Source organism: Chiloscyllium plagiosum, unplaced genomic scaffold (genome assembly GCF_037043375.1).
Source record: "Chiloscyllium plagiosum isolate Xiang-an unplaced genomic scaffold, Cpla_swu_hap1 HiC_scaffold_30, whole genome shotgun sequence".
Lineage (NCBI taxonomy): Eukaryota > Metazoa > Chordata > Chondrichthyes > Orectolobiformes > Hemiscylliidae > Chiloscyllium > Chiloscyllium plagiosum.
In genome coordinates this window covers 3,929,745-3,951,803 of record NW_028270168.1, presented here as the reverse complement: position 1 = coordinate 3,951,803, position 22,059 = coordinate 3,929,745, and the positions used below count along the sequence as shown (strand labels likewise).

Genomic DNA, 22,059 nt, shown 5'->3' with positions numbered 1-22,059 from the left:
ATAAGTTACTTGCTAGTTTTTTCCTGATGTTGCTGAGTCAAGGTTTCAGGGATATTGTTGTTCTGGCTTTTAGTCATACTGATATGCCAATAACCAAATGACATTAACTTTTTTCATGTCGAGTACATTCTCAGAGTAGAAATTAGAGAAAAGCAACATTTATGTTGCATGAGGAGACTGCTCATTGATTGGCAAGTGAACTCTGTTCAAGACATTACCATGGAGAAGGCATCCATTAATGCTGACTGATATACAGCCAAGTTGTGCTCAATGTTGAATGAAACAGATTGACTCTGGACCTAAGAAATGAACAAGGAAGTAACTTACTATATACGCTCTTTGTTTCTTTGACAATCCTAAATTAGTTGTCAAAATAATTCCAGCAAGATTATCCAATTCAGAATCACATCTAATAGAGATTTAGCAGGAAAAAATACTACACATCTAAAAGATTCTGATCAGAAACTATCTCAATAAATCCCATGCTGTTTGTTCGCTATACAAATATACTGAGATAGGGTGCATCAGTGCTATTTTCTGGAATGGCTACCCTCATCACTTGTATATAGCATAGACTGCTTTAATGTCTTTCATGAGTTTGTCTCCAATTCCCTGTGAAGGTAAAATGTCTTCATGTTTGAGCAACAGGTGAAGCTAGCTGTTTCACGCTGCTACTATGCCATAGTAATGAGTGACATTTACCACCACCATATGCTGCTGTCAAGCCAAGAAGACCCCCTATCTCAAATGTTACCTGATTTGTGCCATTGTGATACTAGTTGTGTAACTGAACTGTGCAAAAATGGCAGTTTGTATCAAGCTGCAATTCCTTCAACAAAAACAAATTGCTGGAAAATCTCCCAACATTTTAGCAGCATCAATGGAGAAATCAATGTTTTGGTGTAACTCTTTTTCAGAACAGATGGTAGTTAAAATATTTTCATACTTTTCTCTCCTCCCTCATCATCTGTAAGGTGAAGATAGAGCCCAAAAAGAAACAGTTGAACAAACAAAGGATGGGAAATGGTTAGTCTAGGGAATGACTAGCTACTAATGGGAACTATTAGAGATTGACAATGGGTAGTGTGTGGTAGCAGCCAGTGTGGTGACAAGTCCTGGTGTGTGTGAGAGGGGAAAGGTTCAAAGTTTGTGCGAAGATTTGTAGCTCGGGTGCTCGTTGCTGTGGTTCTGTTCGCCGAGCTGGAAGTTTTTGTTGCAAACGTTTCGTCCCCTGGCTAGGCGACATCATCAGTGCTTGGGAACCTCCTGCGAAGCGCTTCTTTGATGTTTCCTCCGGTGTTTATAGTGGTCTGTCCCTGCCGCTTCCGGTTGTCAGTTTCAGCTGTCCGCTGTAGTGGACTAAACTAATGTAGTGTACAAAATACCATGCAAGGACTGCACAAAACACTATATAGGACAAACAGGAAGACAGCTAACAATCCGCATACATGAACATCAACTAGCCACGAAAAGACACGACCAGCTATCCTTAGTAGCCACACACGCAGACAACAAGCAACATGAATTCGACTGGGACAATACTACCATCATAGGGCAAGCCAGACAGAGAACAGCCAGGGAATTCCTAGAGGCATGGCACTCATCCACAAACTCCATCAACAAACACATCGACCTGGACCCAATATACCAACCACTACAGCGGACAGCTGAAACTGACAAACGGAAGCGGCAGGGACAGACCACTATAAACACCGGAGGAAACATCAAAGAAGCGCTTTGCAGGAGGCTCCCAAGCACTGATGATGTCGCCTAGCCAGGGGACGAAACGTTTGCAACAAAAACTTCCAGCTCGGCGAACAGAACCACAGCAGGGGAAAGGTGCTTATGCCCTAAAACAGTTGATATAGTTCAGAAGGATAACAGATTAGATTACATTACATTACAGCCTGGAAACAGGCCCTTCGGCCCAACAAGTCCACACCGACCCGCCGAAACACAACCCACCCATACCCCTACATTTACCCCTTGCCTAACACTACGGGCAATTTGGCATAGCCAATTCACCTGACCTGCACATCTTTGGACTGTGGGAGGAAACCGGAGCACCCGGAGGAAACCCATGCAGACATGGGGGAGAACGTGCAAACTCCACACAGTCAGTCGCCTGAGGCGGGAATTGAACCCGGGTCTCTGGCACTGTGAGGCAGCAGTGCTAACCACTGTGCCATCCACAAACAGGGGTTCCTAAATGGACAATGAGGTGTTCTTCTAGCTTGTGCTGAGTTTTGCCAGAGCACACTAGTAATAACCAAGACACAGATTTAGCCAGACAACACTAAGTGGCAAGCAACTAAAAGCTCACTTAGGCAGAATAAAGGTGTTCAGTGAAGCAGTCACCCATAAACTTTCTTCAACTGTTTGCATAAAGCAAGATACTAATCATATTCAACCAGTCTCAGCTTGCAAGTGTCTTAATGTTAAATGTGTTTCTGTATTTGGACATTTGCTTCACATGCAAAGAATTACATTGACTACTAACTTCAGTGTGTCAATGGGGCTTACTTGCATGTACTGGCAACATTTGTGCCAATCAATGTGCACTTAATCTTTTAAGTATTGGGTTTTCCTTTTGAATTAGCTTAATTGCAAAACAGGCAAATGAATGCAAGGTTTCCCACCCCAGTGATACTCTATCTAAAAAAAAAAATCATGGACTATCTTGTTCACTTTTACCTGGGTAAAGACTAGGTTAGGAGCATGTCTCTAAAGGAAGTCTAAATTTCAGCTTGTATCAGTGTCACATCTGAATCTGACATTGAAGTGGTTAAAAGAAATGTGTCAACAGGAGTTAAATCTACAACTGAGCAAATGTTTTGGTTAAAGATGGATTAGGAGAAACTGAAGACTGCAGATCAGAGCAAAGTAGGTCAGCACCTGAGATGGAGGAGAATTGACATTTCAGGCATAAGAATGGATACTTAGTTCTTGAGCTCATTGTAGTTTCTCAGGCTGTCAAAAATCTCACCCATTAACTTAATGACATCTTTGCAACAGGGTACTCAATTGATTCAGTTCAAACTTCAGTAAAAAGGTGGGGGGGAAAGTTAGGCAAGGGAAGCAAGTCAATAAACTAAATTGTTGTTAATAGTCCAGAATGATTTCAGCACTGTAGCTCCTAAATGGAGCAACAGAAATAAAACAAGTGTTCCTAGATGCAAATTACAACTTGGTTTATATTTAGCATCTCTATTGTCTGCACTGAAGAATGGGTTATAGTGTCAGTCTATCTATATCCAAAGTTCAACTTTTCTTGAAGTTGCACATTTTGCACTGGATTTCCAAATTCCTCTATGTATGAGTAGACATAGCAGCAGCTGAAGGTTTATCACCAGCATATCAAAAAGGTCTTGACAAATTAGAGGTTGTGCAGTTTACTTTTCAGTTGAGTTGTTCCATATCTCAGCTGCCACTGAAGTTATATTTTAACAAAACCACTTACAGGGACAAAGAATTGTAAAAGTACAATTTTTGATGGGTGAAGTGAAGAGGGGGTAAAAATCAATTTACAACACAAATGCAGATTTAAGTCAATTTATTTGGGAATTTGTTAAAAAAAAAACACTTAAGTAATCATTTCACAACTTTAGCTGTTAAACAATTCAAAGCCACAGTTGTATTAGGATGTAATTTTGTTGAATACATAGGGCTGCTAAATTAAACAGCACATATTTCTAGGGCAATACAACATTATAGATTTATTCAGGTGAATCTTTACTCTTCATATGTTACCTGAGACGAGAACAAAATTTATAACCAAGAATCATACTTATTTGTTTCAATAGCTTAATCAATTGAGGTCCAAATGGCTGTACATTCCTCCCCAACAAAATTGTGATTACCATATAGAAGTGATAGCCATAAGAATGCATAAGTCAATTCACCTTAATTTATCATGATTGCTATTAACCAAGCCTGGTACGTGAGGGGGGAAAAAAAAGGGACATTGGTAACAGAATAAACACCACTTTCTGGACCACCACTGCCAAAACAAACTTTACAGATGAGATGGTGTTCTTAAAAGCATGTTACACAGTGCAGTCAGTATAAGTGTGCCAACATCAGAATGCTGTCAGTTATCAGGTTAGCCACAATCCTAATATTACAAGGTTACAAGACATCAGTGGGGGGGAACTGGATTAAGTGCAAACAGCAGTACTATTAGATTGCTCATTTCTGTTCATTTAAAATGAAATGGTATGACCATTTCAGGATATGGAGCAACCATAAAATTCTTTACATAGAAAAGACACTTTCTATAGCTTTTATCCCCTTACACCAAACAATGAAAAATCAGTCATTCCTTTAAAACATGTAAGCTCACTGCAACACGTAGCATCTTGAAATACTTGTGCTTTTTCTTTTTAAGAAAAAATATTCTTAGGTTTGACACACCAAGAAACAGGTGGTATTTATACATTTAGCTATTGTACTAAAATACTTTCTTCAGCAGGTATGTCCTGCTTTAATATACATATGCCACAAGTTTTACACTTGTGGCTCTTTCTACAGGTTAAAAAGGTTATTTTTTAAAAACTGGCCAAGAGTTCATAACTTGCACATCAATTTTAAATAGCTTAATTACATAATCTGAAATTCAACCAGACCTTTGTCTTCTGCACAGAAGTTTTTTTCTTGAAGACAATAATTAAGCCAAATGAGTTTTGTATTCCAGTTTTACATTAAAACTGGGTGAAGAGTACAATGATTTAAAAAGTCTCATTTTAATCTCAGTAGCAGGCAATGTATGCTCAATTTTTAAATAAAACTGAGTATTAAATGGTTGCCTTTACAGTACACAAGTTGGTTTTGCTTCAAAGATTAAAACAAAGCCTCCTAACAATATGGTAACATATGTACCACCAGCAGTTGTGATTTCATCTTTTAAAAAACATTCTTCATAGGGTACGGCATCATAAGAGTTGTCCTTTATAACCAAGGCAAAACCAATTTCATATCAGAAGTTCAAAAACAAAAGGCAATGAAACTTTTTTTCTAAACAGGAAGAAACACATTGCTGAATATGCCCAACTGCTTGGGCAAATACAAGGTGGTCAACATAATTTCTGATTCAACACTTTTTGGGTAGAACCAAAGACATCTAAAGACAGGAATATCCTTCACTCAAATACACAGGTCATTCTGCTATAATGCAGGTGTCATTAATGAGAATTTGGTACAACACAATTGACCAATTGGATACTTCCTAAAGCATGAAGCTTATATTGATTATAGTGAGATTCTGGCCCCATTAGTTTAAATGGTGCTGCTATTAAGCAATTTTCTTATAACAGGATTTTATGAGAATGGAACTACCATGTTATAGCAGAACTGACTGTACAGAATTATACTAGAATTGAACTTTTTCCTATTCACAGGAAAAGGAAAAAGAACAGAAAGAGGAAACAAATTTCCAATAGGCAACTGCTAGTCACAAAACTGGTCCAATAAAAACCAAACATACATCCGGCTTGGAAGGATATCAAAGGCAGTGCTTTTATAAAAAAAGCTTTGAATTGTTTTTATAGTAGAATTAGAAACTTTGTTGTTTCCAGCTGTGTGGTCCTTTCATATTTTAAGCCTACAGACATCTATGCCTGCACTTTTAGCATGGTCTTCAACTGAAAGGCCATTTCACTGGGGTCAGAAGACTCTAGGGGCATGTGTACCCAATGGCTTGGAGGCTTGGGTAGTACACTTGGTGATGGTGGCTCACTGAACTTGGCTCCAGCATAATTTTGATCAGACCTTAACAGTGTATTTGAGCTGCACAGAACTGCCTCCCAACTCTGTTCGTTTGCAGTAAAGTGCATAACATTTTTTCCTTCTTTCTGTACAACCTGACACGTTTCAGAAATAAATGGATATCGTCCATGCCCTTTCTTGTATATTGTCTTCACATGAGAGAGATCATCATCCTTGTTTCTTTGTCTGCTATTGTTTAAGTGCTGGTTCCTCTTTGGAGTCCCATGGCTTGGTTGGGATATTGGGATGTTTAATCTTTCCACACCTCCCATTTCTCTTTTCCAAATGGACTATCACCTGTACAAAGAAAAAAAAAGGTCAATTTTAATTCCAGCTCTTAAGTTCACCAAATTTAGAATTAAAATGGGTACCCTGGAGGGAAAAACTGATACCACAATATTTCAATGTGGGCCTAGACATAATTTTTGTATATTTTAAAATACTTGAAACGATGCAGTTTTTAGACTACAAACTGCATCAATTGTACATTAACCACATACTAGGACACAGAACCTTGCATTGCTGCAATTGTGATCAGTAAAAATGGCACTATTGTCCTTTCCTCAAAAAAAAATTAAATTAATCCTTAGTCACCCAGTGTTCAGATATAATTAAACTAAAGTCTCTGGGTTTCGAAAGGGAGATGTAACTTTATAAGTCGTGTTTTGGAATAATGTTCTTTAAACTGACAACGTAAAGCCCATGAAACAACTGAAGGTTTACAGCCATTGGACTTGAGACAATTAAGGCACCAAAATTGATTTTAAAACGTGTTGTTATGAATACACTACAAAGTCTAAAAGATTCCAACTGCAATTCCAAGGTAAGATTTCCCAGACAAAAACATTAGTACTGTTGGAACAATGAATTTCAAATGAGAACAAACTGAAAAATACAAACTCATTTCTCCAATTACTTCCATATCCTGTGAAAGATTGAAGGCCACTAACGAATGTAACCATCTGATTGTCAAAAATGGAATAGAAACTACCATTCAAGCTAGAGAAAGGATTACTTCGAAGAGTTGAAGTTAACAGATTAACAACTTTTAACAGGAACGTTGAGTTTATTCAGTCCTTGCCTCTGTGCAGGCGTGTTTCCTCCCCTTCCCACCCGACCTCAGACTCTCACCTACCTCTTCGTTGAAAAATCCCAAAACTCGTCGATCTTGTCAAAAGTTTTCAGGAAACTTCGGCTCCAGGGTATCGGAAACCTCTCACTTCTGGTGAATCTCGCTGATTTTTCCCAACCAGGAATTTGCATGAGCAGAACTCCGACAGAAGATGGTGCAGCCAAGCACAACATGGGTCTGCTCGGCACACAAGGCTCAGTGTAAGTCACACCCTTCGGAAGCAAGAAGAAAGCTTAGAAAACAAAGCACTGAACAAAAAAAAACAACAAAGCTACAGGAAATATTCGACCAAGAAACAGATTTTTTTAAAAATACTGATAACTGCGTACAGGTTTCAACATTCCCCTCCCCGTTTTGCGGCGGAATTTCCTGATCACGGGACTAGAAAACGGCCATTTAACATCACCGAATTCTTTCCTACTTTTGAGGGGGATTTGAGCTCCTGACAAGTGGAGCAAGCAACATTCTGTTCTGGTCCCAGTCAAGCCAGGCGACCAGAACAGAAGAAAATTTCCCCGATCGAGACAAACGGGTAGGTTGGACGAAAGAGAGAGAGAGAAAACAAAAGACAGAACCTAGATCTGGGGCAGAGGGAGATAAAGAGGATCATTAACCCTCCTCTTTCCTACCCAGCACCAACCCTCCCAGACACCAACTCTCACCCACTTGGTGCTCACACAATCCTCGGCACTGTCTAACTTGAAAACCCACACATGGAGCTATGTCCCCGGTCACTCTGCCCATCAGTTGCCGACAGTGAAACTGCCCCAAACTCCGCCCCCTCGATGTAGCAGAAAATGGAACCTGGCGACAAGCAGCCGCCTGGCAGCCAATCAGAACCGCTCCAGCTTCGATTCGCTACACCGTCCCATCCAATCACCGCGCACGTAGCTACCAACGGATACACCGCCCTAACCAATCAGCGCCCGAGCCACTAACGGAGACATCACGGTGGCCAATCCGTTCCCGGGCTGGAGCGGCGGCCGCTGGTATTTGAGTTATTTATCATATTATTTTATGATCATTCTTACCATCAGGCTGCTCCTTAGGTTCTTTCGCGATATCCTTTTCACGATCCAAAATGGCTCTTCTCCTTATTGACCGAGCTTTTGCATTTATTTTAGCCTGTTCAATCTCATTGGTTAGTTTAAAATATAAACAGCATCTCATTAAACCGCCACCAATCAGCGGAAACCACAAACGTTAAGACCGTGTCAGACGTGAGCTGTAAGAATGGAACATTCCCTGCAGGGCACTTCCTGTCAGTGAGAGACTTTGCTGCATTACCAGGCAATTATGAACTTGCACTTTATTATCGTTTTCACATCCTCAGCATAGCCCACTACTTATTATTTATTGCTGAAAAATGTGTTGCTGGAAAAGCGCAGCAGGTCAGGCAGCATCCAAGGAGCAGGAGAATCGACATTTCGGGCATGAGCCCTTCTTCAGGAACACATTTTTCAGCTCTGACCTCCAGCATCTGCAGTCCTCACTTTCTCCTACTTATTATTTATTGCAGTGTACCAAGGTGGTTATGAAGTCAAGTATTACAGCCTTATTAAAGAATGAGAATCCACAACAAGATACTTGGTTTATTCATAATATTGTTGCAAAATTACGCAAGCAGGGTTTTTTTTCCTTTGGATTCCGTTATAGCTGTCTTTTTTTCACTTATAAACGAACCACCCAATTGCCACTATAAATAGCAATCGCGTATTTAAAATAAATCAGTGCTCACTTCATTGATAACCTGTAACCAAAAATGTAAGTACTGTGCGCAGTTTTGGTCTCATCGACTCACTTCAAGAAACTGTTAGTGGTGTATGAAGGAAAACAAAATAATCTCTTTTGAATCTGCAGTTCAAACAACGAGACGTCGAAACAATTTGCAGGCTGCAGTCTTTAGAATCCCTGGCCCAACAAGTCTACGCTGATCCATCCAGACCCTCGACCCTATATTTATCCCTAATGTACCTAGCCTACACATCCCTGAACACTACGGGCAATTTAGCATGGCCAGTTCACCTAACCTGCACATCTTTGGACTGTGGGAGGAAACCGGAGAAAACCCACGCAGACACGAGGGGAGTAGTGATTCTATGATTCTATTCCTTCAATTTGTTCATTTCCAGGTCATACTATCTAAAACATGCTGGACACAGGATCCGCCTAAAAACGCAACATTTCTTGTAGCTGTCAGCTGTCCGAATTGATTATTTATAGGAATCCCTGAAATAGCACGGGTCTAACTGACAGCCTTGTGTTTGAGTCAGGAAGCGGTAGGACGAAGCGTTACAATCCATGTTGCTGCACCAGCTTTATTTAAAAACATTTCCCATCGGTGTTTATTTATATATGCGCGTATTTTCTCATTTCTCCCTTTCCTGGGCTCATTAACTGGAGATCTTTTCCCCGTTTCCCAAATCAGGGCCGCTTGCTGCCTTTCCTGTCAACCTGCAGAAAGATTTGCATCTGGTTCTGGTCTGAATTGGTAATACTAACATGGATTGACCAGAAGCTTTTTGAAACAACGACAAGAACATATTTATACAGCACTTCTAACAAATTACATGAGGCAAATGTAAGAAATCAAAGGTAGGGAAGATTCTTTATATTCCTGAAGAAGGGCTTATACCCGAAACGTCGATTCTCCTGCTCCTTGGATGCTGCCTGACCTGCTGCGCTTTTCCAGCAACACATTTTCAGCTCTGATCTCCAGCATCTGCAGACCTCACTTTCTCCTCAAAGATTCTTTATATGTCAACAAAGGCTGAGATCAAGAAAGACGGGAAGGTGTAAAAAAACAAACAGGAGCAAAAAAAAATCAACAACTGTCCTGCAAATCCTCAAACAGAAATCCAATAAGATGCGTGCCAGATTTCTCTGAATGGTGAGAATTATGCAGCAATTCCTTCCGACTTTATGCTGACATTGTGGATACACCCAGTCTGATGAATTCTTGATGAAGGGCTGAAATGTCGATTCCCCTGCTCCTCGGATGCTGCCTGACCTGCTGTGCTTTTCCTCTCCACACTCTCCATTCTACACCCAGCCTCAGTCTTTCATTCATTGATTGAGAACTCACCTTTGCAGTTTCTCTGATTATGGTTTACCATAGAACATAGAACGTAGAACATAGAAGAATACAGCACAGTACAGGCCCTTTGGCCCTCGATGTTGCGCCGATCCAAGCCCACCTAACCTATACTAACCCACTATCCTCCATATACCTATCCAATGCCCGCTTAAATGCCCATAAAGAGGGAGAGTCCACCACTGCTACTGGCAGGGCATTCCATGAACTTACGACTCGCTGAGTGAAGAACCTACCCCTAACTTCAGTCCTATATCTACCCCCCCTTAATTTAAAGCTATGCCCCCTTGTAATACCCGACTCCATACGCGGGAAAAGGTTCACACTGTCAACCCTATCTAACCCCCTAATCATCTTGTACACCTCAATCAAGTCACCCCTAAACCTTCTTTTCTCTAATGAAAACAGCCCCAAGTGTCTCAGTCTTTCCTCATACGATCTTCCTTCCATACCAGGCAACATCCTGGTAAACCTCCTCTGCACCCGTTCCAGTGCCTCCACATCCTTCCTATAGTATGGCGACCAAAACTGCACACAATATTCCAGATGCGGCCGCACCAGAGTCTTATACAACTGCATCATGACCTCAGGACTCCGGAACTCAATTCCTCTACCAATAAAAGCCAGTACGCCATATGCCTTCCTCACCGCACTATTTACCTGGGTGGCAACTTTCAGAGATCTGTGTACATGGACACCAAGATCCCTCTGCTCATCCACACTACCAAGTATCCGACCATTAGCCCAGTACCCCATCTTTTTGTTATTCTTCCCAAAGTGAATCACCTCACACTTAGCTACATTGAATTCCATTTGCCACCTTTCTGCCCAGCTCTGCAGCTTCTCTATATCCTGCTGTAACCTGCCACATCCTTCCTCACTGTCAACAACTCCTCCGACTTTCGTATCATCCGCAAACTTGCTCACCCAACCTAACCCCTCTACCAGGTCATTTATAAAAATGACAAACAGCAATGGTCCCAAAACAGATCCTTGCGGAACACCGCTAGTGACGGCACTCCATGAAGAAACTTTGCCATCAACTACTACCCTCTGTCTTCTTCCATCCAGCCAATTCCTAATCCAAACCTCCAACTCACCCTCAATGCCATATCTCCGTATTTTCTGCAGTAGCCTACCATGGGGAACCTTATCAAACGCCTTACTAAAATCCATATATACCACATCTACCGCTTTCCCCTCATCAACCTCCTTCGTCACCTTTTCAGACACACCCTTTTCCTTTCAACTGGGGATTCCTAGACAGAGCAGCTAAAGAAGAATAGTTGGTTGCTAGGAATTTTATTTTCCATCCCCATAACAGAAGGAAGAGAAAGATAGTTGGAGGCTTTCTTTTTGCAGGTTAGATGTTCCTACTGTAGGTACATACACAAGGCCGGGAGTGTCCTGTCAGGGACCAATCATAGAACAGATATCAGTACAGGCCCTTTGGCCCTCGATGTCGCGCCGAACATTTATCCTATTCTAAGATTAGACTAACGATCGATTGCTGAGCTCTCTTAAACCCCCCATAACTGGTGCCAATTCAGAAGCCACTCTAAAATTGTCCATGGGCAGAATTGCCCAGAACATACAGTTGGTGTCAATCTATTTAGACCTCTGCCTCACAGCACTAATTAAGTAATATGGTATATACAACCCACTACGTGGGTCTTTTTTTTCCAAACTTGCAAGCATCTTCTTACTTGGTTTAAAGTAATATAGGAATATAGAGACAACATTCAGTAAGACCTGTGGCCTAGCTTTGGGCCTGATATCCATTGTTGAATAAAATTTTATCTATATCAGATTCAGATTTGCCAGTTGAATTAGTATTGATCGCCATTTAAGAGTTCTGAACCTCCACCACTCTGTGCATGTCAAAATGCTTTCTAACATCTCCCCAGAATGACTTGGCCCTAATTCTTAGACTCTGCCCCTGGTTCTTTATCTAACCTGGAGACAGTGAGGTCTACAGATTCTGGAGGTCAGAGTTGAGAGCGTGGTGCCGGAAAAGCACAGCAGGTCAGGCAGCATCTGAGGAGCAGGAAAATCGACATTTCAGGCAGGAGCCCTTCATCAGGAATAAGCCTCGGGGGAGGAGAGATAAATGGGAGGGGGATGGGGCTTAGAAGAACGTAACTGAGAGTGCATTGGATGGGTGGAGGTGCGGGTAATGATAGGTCGGAGAGGAGGGTGGAGCAGACAGGTAAGAAGGAAGATTGGCAGGTAGGACAGGTCATGAGGACAGTGCTGAGCTGGAGAATTGGGACTGGGGTAAGGTGGGGGTAGGGGAAATTATTAAAATAGTGAAGGCCACATTGATGCCCTGGAGTTGAAGGGTCCTGAGACAGAAGATAAGGCGTTCTTTCTCCAGGCATCGGGTGGTGAGGGAGTGGTGTCTTTTTCTGTTAATATCCTGAGGACCTTGTTTAAATCATCCGTTAACCTTCTGCATTCTAGAGAAAAAAGGCCTAATTTGTCGAATCTCTCCTCATAGTTTAACCCCTGAAGTCCAGGCCTTATCTTTGTTGAACTCCCTCCAGGGCCAAAACATCCTTCCCAATGTGTGCACCCACATCTGCTCCCGATACTCTAAGTGGGGGCTAACTAGGGTTTTGTACAACTGCAGCGTAATGTCTGCATCCCTGTTCTCCAGTCATTTAAACATGAAGGCCAGCATTCCATTAGCCTCTTGATTATTTTCTACACCTGGACATGCCCTGGGCTTACAGCCTGAAAACTGCCTATTCCAATATCTTAGCATAGAGAGAGAGAGAGAGAATCTGAGGATTACAACTAGTGCGTGCACTATCTCTGTAGCTACATCTTTATCACATCCTAAGATGCAATCCATCAGGTCTAGGGGACTCATCAACTTTTGGTCCCATTAGATCTCCGAATACTTTTTCTCCAGTAATAGTTCTTGTACCTATTTCCTCTCCGCCTTTTGCTCTTTGATTTTATTTAGTAATTTCAGAATGCGATTAGTGCCTTCTTACTGTGAAAACTGACGCAAAGTGTGTATTCACTTCTCCCATTTCCTGGTTCCCCATTTTTATTTCCCTAGCTTTGTTCTCTCAGTAACCTACATTCATTTTGACCCCTCTCTCTTTTTTATATATTTTAAAAGATCTGCACAATGGCTATGCTCCAGGGTAGAACTTGATTCCCAAATTTCAATGGCTTGATTTATTATGTTTGGTTTTATCAACAAAAGGACCTTGGACTGCAGGTTCATAGTTCCTAGAAAGTGGAGTCACAGGTAGATAGGGTAGTAAAGAAGTTTGTTATGGTTCTGTTCGCTGAGCTGGGAATTTGTGTTGCAGACATTTCGTCCCCTGTCTAGGTGACATCCTCAGTACTTGGGAGCCTCCTGTGAAGCGCTTCTGTGATCTTGCCTCCGGCATTTGTAGTGGTTTGAATCTGCCGCTTCTGGCTGTCAGTTCCAGCTGTCCGCTGCAGTGGTCGGTATATTGGGTCCAGGTCGATGTGTTTGTTGATAGAATCTGTGGATGAGTGCCATGCCTCTAGGAATTCCCTGGCTGTTCTCTGTTTGGCTTGTCCTATAATAGTAGTGTTGTCCCAGTCGAACTCATGTTGCTTGTCATCTGCGTGTGTGGCGACTAAGGATAGCTGGTCGTGTCATTTCGTGGCTAGTTGGTGTTCATGGATACAGATCGTTAGCTGTCTTCCTGTTTGTCCTATGTAGTGTTTTGTGCAGTCCTTGCATGGGATTTTGTACTCTACGTTGGTTTTGCTCATGCTGGGAAGTGGTGGAGGCTGGTACAATTGCAACATTTAAGAGGCATTTGGATGGGTATATGAATAGGAAGGGTTTGGAGGGATATGGGCCGGGTGCTGGCAGGTGGGACTAGATTAGGTTGGGATATCTGGTCGGCATGGACGGGTTGGACCGAAGGGTCTGTTTCCATGCTGTACATCTCTATGACTCTATGACTCTATAATTGCAGATACAATCCCATTTGGATACGGCACAAATAACAAATGCTGTTTTTGTGCAGAATTTCAGTGTTGATGTGGTTTAACAGTATAACGAGTTAAAAAGGGGATCACTACTTCCCACGCAATTGAAATTGTTTTTCAGTGTTTATTACAAATGTTATCGACATTCAAACAATCCACTTAAACAGAAGAAGGCCACTTGATCCATCGAGTGTGTGCTGGTTCTTTGAAGGAGGCACTTTGTTCATCCCACATCCCCATTCTTCGCCTATAACTCTGTGTACTTCTTCTGCGTGCGCCGAGTTCTCTCTGGAAGTTAACGTTGAATCTGCTTCCGGCTGTTTTTCAGGCTGTATATTCCAGGTCATAGTCTGCTGCTTTCTCAACATTTTGTATATATTTCCCCGGGAAGAAGTACATGAACAGTTTACTGTTGGGATTCTGTGGGGCACTCATCGATGAGAAAGTGAGGACTGCAGATGCTGGAGATCAGAGCTGAAAATGTGTTGCTGGAAAAGCGCAGCAGGTCAGGCAGCATCCAAGGAGCAGGAGAATCGACGTTTCGGGCATGAGCCCGAGAAAGCAACTTTTAAAAAAAGGTTTTGTGATTTACACATGAAAGAAGTGAAACTATCACTGTATTCTAACAGGTGAAAGGCTTAACAAACAATCAAGCTTTCAATGTATAATTTCAGTTACATCACACTGTAAATTTTTGCTATAAATTCTGTGTTACAATCGAGTCCTCCACAATCACCTGATGAAGGAGCGTCGCTCCGAAAGCTAGTGTGCTTCCAATTAAACCTGTTGGACTATAACCTGGTGTTGTGTGATTTTTAACTTTGTACACCCCAGTCCAACACCGGCATCTCCAAATCATGACTCCTTTTAGTACAGTATTGAAGAATACTGCCCTGTTCAAGATTCTGTCCTTCAGGTGAGTTGTTAACCCAGAGTTCCTGGGTGAACAGGGATGAGATTTCCAAATGTACTTTGTTACCTGTGATTGTAGTTTATATAAAATACATTGCACCATGTGTGTATAAATGCATTTTTAGGCAATGCTGACATGTATCACATTTAACACTTTAGTGAGGATTAGTTTATGACATGAATTTCTATCTATGAGTATGAATCAAAGAAATGACATAAATTATAACGGACAAGCTAGCTTCAGGGAAATGAAAAATTAATAACGTAAGTGCTGCTACACACCAAGCAATGTGTCCTTAAAAATCAAAAAAAGAGTCTCCCAGCTGGTGTTACTAGTTTCATCTCAAAACTCCGAGCAGATGTCCCTAAGCCAGGCACCAGGCACCAGGCAGGCTACACAGCCATGTGGATTCTCTCCCGGCTGCCGAGAAACAAGGATGAGGATTATTATAGGGTGTCAAAATTGAGTACACCGGTGCAAATGTGTGCAGCTAGAATTCTGAATACTGCCTTAAGATTCCATCCACCAACCTGTTCATCTTCATACACTGACATGCAGAACATGTGTGCATTAAGTTTCCTTATTGAAGGCATCCTGATAAAGTGCTTATGCCCGAAACGTCAATTCTCCTGCTCCTCAGCTGCTGTCTGACCTGCTGTGCTTTTGCAGCACTGCACTCTCGACTCTGATAACTCCAGTATCTGTAGTCCTCACTTTGTCCTGCATTTAATTAATGGATCATCAAGAAAAAGCAGGAGTTAAATATTAGATTAGATTAGATTACTTACAGTGTAGAAACAGGCCCTTTGGCCCAACAAGTCCACACCGACCCGCCGAAGCACAACCCACCCATACCCCTGCATTTACCCCTTACCTAACACTACGGGTAATTTAGCATGGCCAATTCACCTGACCTGCACATCTTTGGACTGTGGGAGGAAACCGGAGCACCCAGAGGTAACCCACGCAGACAATGTGCAAACTCCACACAGTCAGTCGCCTGAGGCGGGAATTGAACCCGGATCTCTGGCGCTGTGAGGCAGCAGTGCTAACCACTGTGCCACTGTGCCACCCATTGTGTTGTGTTGCTTAAAATATTTTAATTATAAAATCCCAACAGTGCAGAGTAAATTCATTCAGTTCATGGAGTCCACACTGAATTTCTGAATACCATCCGAGCCCTATATTTCCCATGGTTAATCCATCTAGCCTGCATGTCTTTGGACTCTGAGACTACCCAGAGGAAACCCATGCAGACACATGGAGAATGCGCAAACAGTCGTCGAAAGGTGGAATCATGGTTTCTCCTGCTTCTTGGATGATGCCTGACCTGCTGTGCTTTTCCAGCACCACACACTCGACTGTAATCTCCTGCATCTGCAGTTCTCACTTTCGGAAAGGTGGAATCAAGGGTGGCACAGTGGCTCAGTGGTCAGTACCGCTGCCTCACAGCGCCAGGGATCTGGGTTTGATTCCAGCCTCAGGCGACTGTCTGTGTGGACTTTGGCATGTTCTCTCCCCCTTGTGTCTGTGTGGGTTACCTCTGAGTGCTCCTGTTTCCTCCCACAGTCCAAAGATCTGCAACTTAGGATGGATCATCCATGCTGAAATATCAAGGGACGTGCAGTTTAGGGTGGGTAAGCCATGGGGAACTGTAGGGCTATATGGGAAACAGGTTAGTCTGGGTGTGATGCTGTTTGGAAGGTCGGTCTGAATTCGATGGGCTGATTGGCCTGTAGGGATTATGTTGGATGTAAGCATAAGAGGTATAGTTAGTAAGTTTGCAGATGACACCAAAATTGGAAGTGTAGTGGACAGCGAAGAAGTTTACCTCAGATTACAACAGGATCTTGATCAGGTGGGCCAATGGGCTGAGAAGCGGCACATGGAGTTTAATTCAGATAAATGTGAGGTACTGCATAAAGCAAATCTTAGCAGGACTTATACACTTAACGGTAAGGTCCTAGGGAATGTTACTGAACAAAGAGACCTTACAGTGCAGGTTCATAGCTCCTTCAAATTAGAGTCGCAGGTAGATAGGATAGTGAAGAAGGCGTTTGGTATGCTTTCCTTTATTGGTCAGAGTATTGAGCACAGGAGTTGGAAGGTCATTTTGCAGCTGTACAGGACATTGGTTAGGCCACTGCTGGAATATTGCATGCAATTCTGGTCTCTTTCCTATTGAAAGATGTTGTGAGACTTGAAAGGGTTCAGAAAAGATTTACAAGAATGTTGCCAGGGTTGGAGGATTTGAGCTACAGGGAGAGGTTGAATAGGCTTGGGCTGTTTTTCCCTGGAATGTCAGAGGCTGAGCTTTATAAATCATGAGGGGCATGGATAGGATAACTAGACAAAGTCTCTTCCCTGGGGTGGGGGAGTCCAGAACTCGAGGGCATAGGTTCAGAGTGAGAGGGGAAAGATATAAAAGGGAACTAAGGGACAACTTTTTCACGCAGAGGGTGGTATGTGTGTGGAATGAGCTGCCAGAGGAAGTGGTGGAGGCTGGTACAATTACAACATTTAAGAGGCATCCATTTAAGAGGGTTTATGAATAGAAAGGGTTTGGAGGGATATGGGCTGAGTGCTGGCAGGTGGGACTAGATTAGTTTGGGATATCTGGTCGGCATGGACGGGTTGGACCGAAGGGTCTGTTTCTGTGATGTTATAAACCTCTATGAGGTCACTCCTCGGCCAACGACACTCCAGGGAAAACAGCCCCAGCCTGTTCAGCCTCTCCCTATTGCTCAATTCTCCAAACCTGGCAACATCCTTGTAAATCTTGTCTGAACCCTTTCAAGTTTCACAATATCCTTCCGATAGAAAGAAGACCAGAACTGCACGCAATATTCCAAAAGTGCCTTAACCAACATCCTGTACAGCCGCCACATGACTTCCCAACTCCTGTGCTCAGTACTCTGACCAATAAAGGAAAGCATACCAAACGCCTTCTTCACTATCCTATCTATCTCTGACTCCACTTTCAAGGAGCTATGAGCCTGCACTCCAACGTCTCTTTGTTCAGCAACACTCCCTAGGACCTTACCATTAAGTGTATAAGTCCTGCTAAGATTTGTTTTCCCAAAATGCAGCACCTCACATTTATCTGAATTAAACTCCATCTGCAACCCATCAGCCCATTGGCCCATCTGATCAAGATCCTGTTGTAATCTGAGGTAACCCTCTTCGCTGTCCACTACACCTCCAATTTTGGTGTCATCTGCAAACTTACTAACTATACCTCCTATGTTCACATCCGAATCATTTATGTAAATGACTGATCCTTGTGGCACTCCACTGGTCACAGGCCTCAAGTTCTGACATTCTGTGGATCTGACCCACACTGCTACAGCCTTGACCATGAGTAGGACAAAGAGAATAGTTTGGAATTCACCATGCTGAATCAGTGATCAAACCCTGTGCTGTTGGCATCAATTGGACCCACAGCAGCCATCTAATCATCTGGCCCTGCCAAGGAATCCAACCTTCTGTGGCATCCTGTACTCGAGTATGCACTCTGTGTAACCTGTAGCTATGGGTAGTGATGGTAGAGGCTCTCATTTATTTCCTTCACATGGCTGAACAGGAATCTGTCCTGCGTTTACCATCTGGCATTGTCTTTGGAATGTATTGAATGGAATTGAAGGTCAATACTCAACCTGTTAGGCCCTGTTATGTATTCTCCTTTCTTGGTCATCAAGACCTGGTTGAACCAGAGCATCTAGATCCAGGCCAGGAATGGTATTCACTGCACTGTAGGATCTTGTTATCGACAGAACTACTAATTAATAACATTTGTCAATGAACATATCTAATATAATCAGAGAGAGTATCAGGTTTAGTTTTAGCTAATTTGTTCCTGAGTTATCTCTCTGTGGTCAATTAGCTTGCAAACACAAATAAATGGCACCAGTATGAGTTCAAAGTTCACATTTACATTAATGATCAATGTATTCCAGCAGTCCCTTTCTTGGATCTATCTTCTGGTAAGTTAATTGATCTGAGTGTTTATAGACTGAATTTCTTCCCCAAGTAAAAAATTAAGACAAATGTTAAGGGTCTTTGGTGAATTTCTGCAGTGCATTTTGTAGACATTAGCAGCAGTAATTACTGAGTGTCAATAGTGGGGTGACTGAATTGGACCACATCCACAACCAATAACATGGCCTGTTTTCCCCTGATGGTCTCAAACTTCTATGCAAATATTTTGACCTCCAAATGAAGTAGAAGTGAATAGACCGGAATGAGAGGTTGACAGAAGAAACAGTAAATGAACAACATTTTACTTACATAGAGGAGATGGAGACAGGAGAATGAGATTGAGAATCATATAAGCCATGACCGAATAGTGAAGCAGACTTGGCAGGCCAAATGGCCTAATTCTGCAAATGTCTCTTATGGTCTTAACATGTACCGCCCTCCCCTCAGCAATCATCTTTGGCACTTCCTCAAAAAACTCAACCAAGTTTGTGAGACTGACATCCCCACACAAAACCATGCTGCCTATTGCTAATAAGTCAATATTTTTCCAAATGTGAATGAATCCTATCCTTAAGAATAATCTCCAATAATTTCCATACCTGTTTATCCCTGGTGCCCTTCTTAAACAAAGGAACATCGTGGGCTGCTTTCCAGTCCTCTGGAACCTTTCCTGCAACTAAAGATTTCATACAAGGCCCCAGCAATTTCCTCACCTACCTCCTTCAGCAGGGACAAAGGCTTAGATACAGAGTACGGTTCACTCTACTCTTTTAAATTGGAAATAAATTTCCCACTAGACTGACCCCATCAAGCACTGCCAGGACAGCTACAGTACAGATTAGATACAGGGTGAAGGTCCCTCTACACTTCCTCTAATTAACCTATTTTTCTAATCAACGTGTTCAGTGAGGTTATTACACACATCTAATGCAGGTGGGACTTGAACCCAGGTTCCTGATCCAAAGTAGTGACGATACCATTGTACCACAAGAGACATCTACACTTTTGAGCTTGCTTTTCTAAGCTTTTAAATTTAACTTCAACACTACAAACATTTTCTGGGACATTTTACTGGATCAGCTTGTTTCTATTAAGTAGGGGACAGGTCATTCAACAATGAAAAATAATTTTATCTTGTTCCTCTTTTATACTGATTCAATGAAATGACCTCATCGTTTATTTCATAAAATCCCTACAGTATGAGGGTAGGCCATTCAGCCCACACCAAACCTTCAAAGGGTTTCCCACCCAGACCCACCCCATCCCCATAGCCATACATTTCGCATGGCCAATCCACCCGAGCCTGCACATCTTTGGACTGTGGGAGGAAACCCATACAGACACGGGAAGAATGTGCATACTCTACACAGAGGGTCAGACAGACAGAATTGAAACCAGGTCCCTGCTCTGCATGGCAGCAGTGCTAACTACTGAGCTATCGTGCCTCATACAAAATTAAATACTTTCACTGACCAAAGTGTACTACTCACTTTGCAGATCACAGTTCTGAAGATACGATCATTTCTGACGTAATGTCCATCCTTTTACAGAGCAATCTGATGTTTGTTCTGGGTTAGTTAGCTTTAGCTTTGTCAGATGGAAGGAGATGGATAATTGTACTGACATCCCCACCACCCTCCCACCCCCCAGTATATCACTGTAAAACAGAACTTCCTGAAACTTTGTTAGATCAGCCACAAACTGGCAGAGCAGTACACAGTAACACTTGGAAATGAATACACGGGTCACACTGGCCCTCCATTTGAATTGAGTGTGCCTCAACATCAAAAGGCAGAGGGACAGGGACGTGGGCTTTGGGGTTCTAAGGTCATGAGGGCAGAGGGTTGCAGGAAGCTGTAGAGATTGGGAAGGAAATGCAATGATATCACGCTGGAAAGAGTGGAAATGGTGAAGGGTACTGTGTTGAATATGGAGCCTGATTGGAAGGGGGTGGGGGAGAAGGTGCTGAAAGGGGAAATGAGAGTAGAAGTGCTGAGATAGACCGGGACAAACTCAGAGAATGTTGGAGAAACTTAGCAGATCTGGCAGTATCTGTGCAGAGAGAAACAGGGTTAACATTCCAAGTCCGGTACAATCCAAACATTCTCTAATTTGTTTCACATTTCCAACATCCGCAAAATCCTGACTTTATTCGAGATAGATTGGATGTGTGGGGATAGATTGGGAATGGAATCTTTGATTGATAAAGAAAGGGAGGGTTATTGTTGGAACTTGCATGCTTGAACAGATGGGACCAAGGCGGAAACACTGGAGGTGGGAGGTCAGGAAGGATAGTCAAAGTCAGTGTGAAAGCCAATGAGTTTACTATCCCACCACCTTAGGCAGTTCCTCAGGATTGAGGCTGGCTTGCTTCCATTCCATTGGATGGGTTTGAAGACAGACAATAAGTGGAGATCAATTGGAAATAAGTTCTGAGTGGAATACTTAGAATCAACGAATCATTGAAGTGGTTGCTTTTGACCAACACAGACCTGATGGGTGGAAATGAGCTCAAACCCTCCAACGGCAACATCCTTGGAAATCCTTTCTGCCCCCTCTCAAGTTTAACAACATATTTCCTGTAGATGAGAGACCAGAATTGCATGCAGTATTCTGCAAGTGGCCTAATCAATGTCTGTGCACCCACAACATGACATCCCAAAACCTCTCCTCAATGTTTTGACCAATGATTACAAGCAAGATCTATTTCAGCCCAATTATTGGCAAATAAAACTGTCAATATAAAACATTGATACACACTCCAAGCTTTTGCAACATTAGCTCAGAAGCTCATGGGGAACTGATGCTGCTCATTTGAATCAATAAAATGAGAGGAGAGTAGAATTCTGTGACTCTATGAGAGACAATGATATTATTATGGCCCCTTAGGGCAGTCCCCCAGGATTGAGGATTGGTTTTTTTGTGCTCCATCAGACGGGTTCTAAGACAACTACTAAATGGAGACCAAGTTGTAATCAAAGCTCTGAGTAGACAATTTGCTTTTGGAATCTGGTGTCAACCACAGGGGGGACATTTCTTGCCCAGTCAAATTGATATTGGGTGATTAGCGGCTCAGTGGAAGATATGTTACCTTAGGAGAGAAGTTACTGTTTGAATGCTCGAACTGGACATGGAGAATCTCATGAAGGCACCACAATGGGACTCTTCCATTCCTTTGAAGGTGCCTGCTGT

At 42.5% G+C, this 22,059-nt stretch overlaps 1 protein-coding gene across 3 annotated transcripts; it reads right to left on the bottom strand.

Moving 5' to 3' along the window:
- Positions 1–3,538: 3,538 nt before the first annotated feature.
- pnrc2 (proline-rich nuclear receptor coactivator 2) lies at positions 3,539–7,674 on the bottom strand. Of its 3 annotated transcripts, none has more exons than XM_087976667.1 (3): positions 7,562–7,674; positions 6,899–7,107; positions 3,539–6,060 (listed from the first exon to the last, which is right to left on the bottom strand). In XM_087976667.1, the coding sequence occupies exon 3, from the start codon at positions 6,033–6,035 to the stop codon at positions 5,610–5,612; it is 426 nt and encodes a 141-aa protein (XP_087832793.1). In that variant the 5' UTR covers positions 6,036–6,060; positions 6,899–7,107; positions 7,562–7,674; the 3' UTR covers positions 3,539–5,609. The 3 variants fall into 3 exon arrangements, with proteins under 3 accessions (XP_087832793.1, XP_087832794.1, XP_087832795.1); XM_087976668.1 differs by having other exon boundaries at positions 7,558–7,672; XM_087976669.1 differs by lacking the exon at positions 7,562–7,674 and adding an exon at positions 7,225–7,503.
- Positions 7,675–22,059: the final 14,385 nt, after the last annotated feature.